The sequence below is a fragment of the Montipora capricornis genome, chromosome 13 (assembly GCF_036669925.1).
Source record: "Montipora capricornis isolate CH-2021 chromosome 13, ASM3666992v2, whole genome shotgun sequence".
In the NCBI taxonomy this organism is placed as follows: Eukaryota; Metazoa; Cnidaria; class Anthozoa; order Scleractinia; family Acroporidae; genus Montipora; species Montipora capricornis.
Genome location: NC_090895.1, coordinates 4511667 through 4521894, shown reverse-complemented (window position 1 = coordinate 4521894; position 10228 = coordinate 4511667). Strand labels below are relative to the sequence as shown.

Sequence of the window (10228 nt, the reverse complement as noted above, 5' to 3'; positions counted from 1 at the left end):
ATGGGAGAAGTGTTTTAGTATTGCTCTGTAAGCTGGAAGGGTTCACAGGCCTGTTGGAAGCGTGCTTGAGTTTCAACAAAACGAGCCCCAAAATCAGTGAAGAATTGTGACGCAGTTGAATAATAAAGTAGCTGCTATTTCCAAAATGATGGAATTACCTGGTGATAAATAACGTCGTACGCGTCTTGGAGAGTAAATTTTGACTTTGCATAAACAAGACTTGGGCGATTGTGATCTTTGTTTTGACTTCGCTCATTTCATTGTCAAACTTTATAACACTTGACAGAAAAAGAAACTTACAAAAACCCGGTATCTTGCCATCATTTGACACAGATACTTCACTGTTTGGTGAGTAAATATGCCGCGGTAACTTCATCACGGCGCCCGCTGAATTCCGGCCATGTCACTTTCGATTTTGCGATTTTTTTGTGCAGCCAAAACGTACAATAACAAAATTGAACGTTGCAAAAATCCCCCAAAATGTTTGTCGCTGATCATAACTTTTTATATTCTATATTCACGGTTCAAAATAAATGTTGTTTTCGTGTCGTAAATATGTTATTCTCGAGCGATCGTCCTGGAAACTTTCTTCTGCTCTTTCTAAAAACTGTGTATCAATATTTGTTTTTCCATAAAGCAAGCTAACAAAATCTGTACCTTGCTGGGTTCGCATTTGTTAGCGTTAATAGTATTTTCGGTCCGATGCTTCTGTTTTATGAGGGGTATATTATTTTGGTCTCCCATCCAAACACTAACCCCGCCCAACAGGGATTAACTTCAATGAACTTCGGTATTGCAAAGCTGTCAGATGCTCAGAGGGCACGCTTAAACTTGTGGTCAAAAGAAGTTTATCAACATGTCAGTCCAGAAGCCAGTGTTTCTCACTTCCCATTTATTTTCTTCAATCTTTCTGGGTTCAGTACTTTCCTAGTAACCACATGCCTTCTCAGACTATTTACCCAAGACTTCTACCATGGCACTACAATGATAGACAATACCAAAACAATATCGTGCACTGTTAGAGCTACATATTACGCAAGGACAGGTCTGTTTCGTCGTACGAACGTGTGAGAACCTGTGAGCCAAAGGGCCTCGTCTGGTATGACTTCTTAATGACCGCCCAACTTGAAAAAAATTGTCTGGAACGGTGCACGTACCACAGGCAACCCAGTGTACCCTCACGGAGGGTCTAGTTAATTATTATTATTATTTTTTTAGTCAGCTGGCTTAAAGCTAATCCTGCTTTCTCCAAGTTGATTCTCAGAGCGAATCTACCAAGCAAATCTGAATACCTATCCTCAAGAGGGCACTTGACACTCAAATTTGACATCCAACACGATGTGTCCCTGCGTTTGCTACCTATTTCTAACAATGAGGTAAGGGTAACGGTTAGAGTTATTTGAGTTCAGGGTAAATGCAACGGTTTATCGCTACCTGAGGAGCAGCATCTGGGGGACATTTCGTGACGTTAATTGTCTGTATTCTGAGACACAAGTGATGTTGAAGTCATAGAAAAGAGCAAGGGGGCACTTCGTGACGCTTTTGAAATCCGCGTGCCTGTAATTAGGTGCAGTTATGGACATTTCAAGGGGGCCATTTGCAAGATGCAACGTCGAATCCAAAATAAGAATTTTACAATACTTGAAGATATGATCTCGAAGAGGGTAAAAGCAGCAAACTATTGCATGCACAGATTCTTACCTACGGTAAAGATCTCATAAAGAACCACTCCATAACTCCATCTGTTAAAAAATGAAATCACCACAGACTTACCATTTTGTACATTCAAATTTAAGGTCATGCATGGTCGAATGGCAGGTGAACTCGATTTTAGACGAAATATCGCTTCTCAACCTTCAAGTTGAAGCGAAAACGAGTAAGTCTACTTACACGTCACTCTTTGTGGTGTATTTTCCATACAGCAGCGATTCATATGCTGTCCACTTAACTGGCAACCGACCCTGGCAGTTGAAGATAAAAAACAGAATGGATTATACTTAATCGTTTTATGGTTACGACTTGGAACAAAAAACACGGCATCTGAAGTTCACTTATCAAGTTGTAAGTTTCCTATACTTTCTTATGTTCTAGTTTTGTTACCCTTGTCTTTCTTTCATAAATGCTTTCCTGTTGCACATCTCTAGCCATTCCAAAGTCTGTTACTTTGCATGTTTCTGTTTTTCCAACCAGCACATTACGAGCAGCAAGATCTCGGTGTATGATCTGAAGTGAAGCATTTTTCACATTATTTGTTAGTTGCATAAGTTTGACAATGGCAAAAAGAACATTGAGCGGTTGCGGGCATAGCAGTTTGTTTGACAACGTTAATGACATTTACAATGGCACAAGCAATGGCAAGTATCAGTGTCACTGGAGAAGTGGCAGTGGCGATTCCGGATCCAGTGATAATGGCAATGACAGGCACATGCAGGTGTGACGACAGCAGCCACGATAATAGAATTAACAATACCATTGCAATATGCAATGAGAACACATCATGACAATAACAACTGTTGATAACAGATGCTTGTTGCTATTAATAAGGCTTATACTAATGACTCCATAAACAAGACTAATATCAGCTAATAGCTATAGTATCTCCAAGCATTTATCCTCCCAACCATGATATACCACAGAGGACAGACCAAAACCCCGGGAATTCCATGTCCTGTTCTTGCTGAATAGTGTGTAGGTTCTTTTACGTCCCACATGGTTAGAAACATTGAAGAGTTGTGAGACAGGGCCTACGGTTTATCGTCCTAATCTGAGAATACTAGAGAGTTTAACCATTTTCAGATGTCATCACAAAGGGAGCACTTTTTTCCTCAGTTAATTAAAGACCCTGAGTGTTGGTATGGCCAGAGTTTTGATCCCGCAACCTCCCGCATAGTAGCTTGGACCTAAACCAGCTGAGCCAACTGATCGGCGGTATACTAATTATATGCTATACAAACTGCTAATTTTGTTTGCTGTATTAACTGCCGAAAGCCATTACACTCATGCTTACCTTTCTTAAAGATAAGTAGTTCATTCCATCAGCGATTTGCCAAGCAAATTTCATCAGCTGTTGCGACGTCAGACTGGTTTGAGGTTTGATATCCGGGTCTTTGTAGTAAGTGTCATTCAATCCGCGGCTCTTTCTTAGGTAACCCAACAGATCACCATAAGGGACATACTCGATCAGCACCAATAGGGGATCTATGAGAAATATTATGACGGTTATTCAACATGCATTATCTCTGTCGGTCCTTTTTTTGTCCACGAACAGTTCTCTCATCTCCTCTGCTCTACGCTTGACTAGGTGTGTGATTCCGTCATGTTATGTTGCCTGCGAGTGTTTTAATTTTAGGACGATTTGACTAGTTTCACTGAATAAACCAGAATAAAATTCAACTATTTCTATGAGTCTTCATTCGGAATGGTAAAATGCAGCAATTGACTACGGTCAGTCCAGTGTCTTCGTGATGCCAAGGGTTAGCTTTGCTTATAAAAAGAAATGACAAATCAGTTTTTAGGTCAACCGCAACATTCCATAACATATTCGCACTCTATCCAACTAAATTCCCAAGCCATTGTTTACCGGAGCGTTTTATTGACCTGGTTTTATCTGCTTTGTGAAAGCTCTTATTCCTACTAAAGATGACAATGGATTTCCTTTAAAAGCAGCGTGCAGGTAATTTAAAGGACCTAGGTCACGCAATTTTAGGCAATTTCAGCACTGATTGAATGGTCATAGAATTAACTAAAATATCAAAATAACTGTTCAAACCTATAGAAGAACTCTAACAAAACACAGGGAAGCCAAGAAGGGACATGGATGGACAAAACTGGAGAGGATTGAAATGGATTGAATTTGGGTAAATTTGAAAAACGTCGGCCCACCTTTTTTCAAATTTATATCATTCTATATCAAAATGTCTTTTACAAAGCTGGAAAATCATTTTCAGTTGTTATGTGGCCGTGATTTTGCAAATGAAAGACTCTTACTCTGCCAATTTGACGTTTAGAGCTCATAATTAACAAAATTAAACAAAATTACCTAAAATAGAGTGACCTAGCTCCTTTAACAAACGTCTTTAATAACTAGACAACGGAAGTGTGGACACCTATTGACATAAAATTTCAAAAACTCATTTAATAATTATTGATCGAAACAGCCTATCAGACCACCGAAAAAATGTGGCACGCGCCTGAGCGTTAACGAACTGATAAAGCATTCTTCATTTGAAGTTTTTATATAAAGCATAATAATAAAGCTTAGGTTCTTTTTCTAGAATGCTACTGTTCTCCACCCATCATTTAAATTTGAACCTTTGTTCCGACACACTTTCTGTGGAGTGCTCTTGAAGCCGTTCAATAAACCCACACGTCGTGCTTTTTCGGGTCTAAGATTAACAATTCGGTCTCGCCTCATGGTTTAAAACCCGATAAAACACTTCTGCTCGGTTTTGAAACAGAACTGTAGACTGAACACTTCACACTTTGGCAAGTCGTAAATGGGCTTCTCGTTATGATTGGAACTACTATGCAATATCCTATTGTAATGCTGAGACGAAATTGAGGTGACACTGTTTTGGTTTGGAACAAGCGAACATTCATAGAGAAGAGCTTTTTTTCTATAGCAGCAGCATCATAGTATAATTCATAGATGCATTTACCAGTTTCAGTGACGCATCCCAATAGTTTGATAACATGTGGATGAGGCTTGAGGGTCTTCATCAGCTCAAGTTCGGATTTCAAGTCTCTCTTGTCTGACTCAGGAGCGTTAGCTAAATCAAATAAGCATTAAAAACAAAGGTAAATTCGCATTAGTTGTACTACGTGTACCTGTCATCAGGGCTCATTCTTGTCTTCGTGCGTTCGAGGTCAAATTCAAGTAATTGCTAAACATAAAGGTGTTAGAAATCGCGGATTACACATGTTTGTTCTCTACACAACGAAGGACTGACCGTTTGTTCCTAAACCAAAGCCATAAAGAAAAAAAGACTTTTACCTTTCAGCATTTTGACAGCCACAGTTTTTGTGCCAGAATGGAATGGAAGGTTCTTTGCAGTTCCTTTGGCAACCTGGCCAAAAGCACCTTTACCAATGACCTTCTCCACTTTCACGTCTTCTCTTGTTACTTCCCACGACCTTGTTCTTATATCAAGGGGTGCATATTCAACATTGTGAGGGGAGCTATTCGGGCTACTTGGTCCCATTTCATAATGGGTGGTCCCTTGTAAGGGCATGTATGCAGGTTCAATGGGGATTCTTAGCTGTTGATTAGAACTACTTGGTAGATCGTTAGTAGGATTCAGCTCTTCCATGGCAACTTCGTTCTGAAAACAAAAGAAGCCCCTGGGTTAAATTGCCTTTTTAACCGTTAGTATGCTTGAAGTTCCTTATTATTCAAAAATAAACTAACCACAGGCAGTCGTAGCTACTTGGTTTGTGCGCGGATTTTGGAGCGAGAGGTCCCCAGCTCAATCCTCGGTGACTTAAACGTCTGTTTTCGACTTTCCTTTAATCCGTGTATCTGTAGCTTTAAATTTCCTTAAAACGGGGCACTGACCGCGAGAGGCGAGTAAAGGGAGCACCGTCGGCTTCCATTGATACCAGTAGGTAATGATGGTAGGGAACTACCATCATTAAATAAGGTGACTTTTCCTTTACTTTACAGTTAATAAAAGCAAAGACTCTATCATCACAGTTGCGAGCAACGTAAGCAGTTAATTAAAGGACTCAGACCCATGGCAATGCGATTGTAATGGATTGCTTAATCGGGAAATTAAGCCATCTTGGTGCTGGTCAGCCTGACGAGCTAACGGTAACATGTCCTGCAGGAGATGAAAGAATAATTGGGAAATTTCTGAAACATATATTTTGAGCAGCGCTTGCAATGACTCTTGGCGAGAATGATCGCTTAGAGCAATTACAATGACACTTCAAAATGTCCTTCAACTGTTACAATCAATAAGTAAAATAGATATAGGAAACGAGTACAGTCAACTCTCTCTTAACGGACACCTTTATAAGACGGACGCCTGGTGCTGGTCCCGGCCGTTTCTTAATCATTTGACTATAACCAAACTCTCAAGACGGACAAAGACGGACAACGGACACTTTGAAATCGTCAACGGACACTTGTTAGGATCTGAATGTGACCGAAAATTACGATTTAGGGAAGTCGAATTCTTGTACGTGACTCTTTTTAACACCAGACGTCAGCTCTTATCTTGTTGACGCCTCCTGAAATTTGTTGTTTCACGTGTTAACCGCGGACTACGTAACAGCACCAGATATCGCCAAGGAAGTTGATGTTTTACAGGCAATAAGGTGGATCAAACAAGCCTAGGATGAGGTACCAGAAAAAATTGTTCAGAAGTGCTTCGAGAAATGTGGATTTTCCAATGTGGCACACAATAACGAGAGATCTGAGGAAGAAGAGGATCAAGAATACGCAGAGCTTGTACGACGAATTAGTCAGGGCGAGACAACAGCTGGAGAATACGTAACTGCTGACCAAGAGATTCCATCATGTGAGCCTCCTGTTCATACCACCCTCCCCAACTAGCGACAACCACTAAGGGATGAAGCCCTCGATCCCTATGCCAGCAAAGTTGTAGTGGTTGCAGACAGTGACGAAGAAGGCCAAGTTGTGGACATTGAACCACCGGATCCAACCATCAAATCCACTAAAAAAGCTCTTAGACTAGTTGACGACCTAAAGGAATTCGCTTCCACAAAGCTGCAAGAGGATATCCTCGTATCAAAATTAAGCAGCGTTGGTCAGCGCTTTTAGGATTTTAAACTGTTGCACCTGAAACAATCCACGATCACAGATTTCTTTTCTTCTTAACTGCATGTCCACCAAAGCCATGGCTATTAGAAGCTATTAACTTAACTTGCTTTTATCAATATTTTTTAATATAAAAATTGACATATTTTTAAACCTTGTGCTGCGAAAGGCAGTCGTAAGTCAAGGTGGTTATGTTCCCGTTTGCAGAATGTACTGTTTACTGTTTGTAATACGACAAGACACTCAATTTTGTAAATGTTTTTGTTCCATTTTGTGGGTTTCGTTCAAGTAAATAAGTTAAAACAAACTTTAAACAGACGCGTATTCACTGTGCACAGGTTCAGCATTATTATCTTAAAATCTCTATGAGCCGGACACCTCTCTAAGACGGACAGCTGAGGCGGGTCCCGATAGTGTCTGTCTTAGAGAGAGTTGACTGTACATTAATTAACCCAGAAAATCGAAGTTTTTCTACGTTGTGAAATAATCAGCTCATGCTTTAACTTGCTGGAAATGGCAAAATGTGTTTCAGCAATAGAAAAAAACAGTATCAGTCTATTAAATCATTTTGCATTTTCGCTTTCAAACTCACGTCATAAATTCTTCTATCTTTATCTTCTGCAACCTTGTATGGCCTAAAGACACATCAAAGAGTAGGCAAAAATGTTAGTTCTTCAAATTTAGCCTTCGTTTCTTTTTACTATTTCTTTCTTTTCCTTTTTAAAGTAATTGCCATGAAAGAAATGAAACATCATTTCGGACAGGCCAGTTATTTTATGGGAGAACCAAAAAGAAAACTGGTGGGGACCAAATAGGTGATTTTCAAGTTACGCCATCACCATTTATTGGGTGGGCGAGAACAAAACGTCTCTCATGAGCTCCTTTTGGCTGTGCGTCACCAATTGAGCATTGTATCATTGCGATCTCGCACCTGCAAACATTCGTTGCAAACTTCTTGCAGGAGAAGGTCGTTTCGAAAACAGCTTCTTTTAAAAGAAAGATTAATCGAAATATTTTCGATGATGGGAAATGATCGTTACTATCATTTCTGCCATAGGACAGGTGACACTATACGCCTGCCGCTCCTCTGCAATTTTTTCCTTAACAAAGAAAACGGCTTTCCTCGATTTGCCAATTTTTTTTTCTTTTTACTATAAACATTTATACTTTTTTAACGATTTTGTGCCCTTGATGCAACACAGTGACTCATATAGTACTAAACGTTTACAGGAAACTGCAACTTTCCCATAACGTTGAGGCAGACCTCTTATATTTATGTTCAATGGACAAAAAAAAAACGAAAAAAATACAAAAATACCTACCTTTTCTTTCTAGCAATGCCTAACAAAAGAAGATCAGATTTCCAATAAGTACAAAAGAATGAAGAGCACAATCCTGGAAGACACATCAAATTATTCACCTAGCTTTCTATGCTGCCAGGCTATGACCAGTATTAGAACGATGATGATTGCCACAAGAACTCCAATAATTACCAACAGAGTGCTGTCGCATGCGCATTGGAATTCTGTGAATATAAATATGGAGTAACATAATTAGTCCACAAAGCAAAAACGAAAAAACATTATACTTGTAACAAGAGCTCCCAAACTTGATAAAAATGATAAATGATAAAAGAGTGGGGTCTATAACACCCATTAGCTGAAGAATGCTCCAAGAGGATTATGTTGTTTGTGCAACAACAAATCCCAAGAACTGGAACGATATGGATTAATTGATAGTCTAGATACTTTCGAGGTTCGGCTAAGGGAATGCCATCCAGTATGCGTACGTACCTATAGGGAAATCATTGTTTTCACTTTTACCTCGTTAACTGAGCACACTCTTTTCCTTTTTCTGCCAATAACTTATTCGCTCTTAGAAATATAGTTAAAGAGACTCATTCCTGCCACGTCCACGCATTCCTTAACCGAGCACAAACCTCTCCGGCCTATCTTTCTCGACAGGTATAATCTGGCTACGCTATCACGAGGATGAAGAACATTGTATATGGTTAGATATTTTCTGGTCTTTCTATCTAGCCCTTTTAACTCGCTCTTAGTCCAGTCAATGAATACTGCATAGTATCTAAGGATAGAGACTACCCACATACATGTATTAATTCCTTTTTATCATATTGCCACAGTAAGTTTTCATTTCAGCAGCTTTCCCAAACACCGGAAGTAATCTTTTGTCAGGCTAGTTTTCATTTCTTCGTACACAACCATGTCAGATTTCATAATCCCCAAATATCTGTTACAGCTGCTTTCTTCATCGAGTGACTTTATTTCTCTTCCCCCAGGCAGTTTTAATCAATCAGATGCCGTTTATTTTACTTTTCCTTTCCCATAACGTGAGTTTTACATAGTAGTCAATTCCAAAATCCATTCCGATATCTTCACTAAACAAGGACACTGTGTGGGCTAGTGATTCAAGGCCCTTATCACGCTACTATCCACAAGGAAATGAAAACGTTTGATGGTCATTCCTTCATACCTGTTGGTTGAGAAGTTCCTGGTGTGGTGGACTTGACTGAAGTGCTAGTCCCAGGTGAGAGAAGAGTCAAATTTCCAACTTGATAAGTACCAAAGATGCCATTAGAAATTGCAGCTTCAAGTTTTGAAATTCCCTGACAAGGGGTCATGGCATTTTTAAAGTAAAGGATGAAGGATACAATTACACTGCCACTCCTGAAGACAAAGAAGACATGCAACAATGAATAAATTACTGTCGAAATAACGAAAGCAGTTTCAATCCACCAACCTCAGTCCCGTCACTTCAGTCCTAAGATAATTGTCGTCATTCTGGTATATTTTATCCATCTAAAAAATGTAAAACCAACACACTTGTTTACTATAAGAGAAATGGAGCGGTTTCTCTTGAAAACACTTGAGCAGTACGTTTGTTTTGCGATGGATTAGTTTATTGAACATCCAGTGTTGCAATTGTTCTCTCTTACCCTTCTGCAATTGTGGTTAGGCTTGGAAAGGAATACCTGTTTCTTCAGTGTTATCTCTATTTGTGATCATAGCTGTTAACAACTAATGCAGAAAAATTATAAGACTTTCAAAGCAAAGAGATAACTATGAGAGTATTTAGCAATGGCTTAGTTTATTGAACACTTCTTATTCCAACTTTTCCCTTTTGCTCTCTGCAATTGCGGCACTTGTGACAACGGAACTCCCACCCCTTGTAAGTATAAAAGGATAAGAACTTTGTGCCAAAAAAAACGACATATATTTAAATGAATAAATAAATAGCTGATCTTCTTTCGCCCGCCATTTACCTTAGATTATATTTGAGAAAATTTTAAAATGCACCTCTGACACAAATGAATCCACCAATTGTTTTGAAACTTGATTATTCAAATCTCTGTATTCTGATACAAAGTCTTCCATTATCGTCAGGGCCGCATAAAATTGCTTTGCTAAAAAGGGAAGAGGCAACATT

At 39.3% G+C, this 10228-nt stretch overlaps 2 protein-coding genes across 2 annotated transcripts in view; one reads left to right on the top strand and one right to left on the bottom strand.

Annotated features, from left to right (window-relative positions):
• LOC138029770 (tyrosine-protein kinase receptor Tie-1-like) overlaps window positions 1–10228 on the top strand; it is a 556173-nt gene that overhangs the window by 391526 nt on the left and 154419 nt on the right. The gene's annotated exons all lie outside the window — the stretch shown is intronic.
• LOC138029728 (fibroblast growth factor receptor 2-like) overlaps window positions 1–10228 on the bottom strand; it is a 45669-nt gene that overhangs the window by 4506 nt on the left and 30935 nt on the right. The window contains exons 8-19 of the mRNA XM_068877492.1: window positions 10099–10205; window positions 9542–9600; window positions 9275–9468; window positions 8202–8306; window positions 8104–8122; window positions 7374–7416; window positions 4994–5321; window positions 4659–4769; window positions 3008–3198; window positions 2101–2223; window positions 1891–1961; window positions 1702–1742 (exon numbers count right to left, since the gene is read on the bottom strand). Coding sequence (XP_068733593.1) covers window positions 1702–1742; window positions 1891–1961; window positions 2101–2223; window positions 3008–3198; window positions 4659–4769; window positions 4994–5321; window positions 7374–7416; window positions 8104–8122; window positions 8202–8306; window positions 9275–9468; window positions 9542–9600; window positions 10099–10205 — 1392 coding nt within the window. The remainder of the gene's footprint in view (window positions 1–1701; window positions 1743–1890; window positions 1962–2100; window positions 2224–3007; window positions 3199–4658; window positions 4770–4993; window positions 5322–7373; window positions 7417–8103; window positions 8123–8201; window positions 8307–9274; window positions 9469–9541; window positions 9601–10098; window positions 10206–10228) is intronic.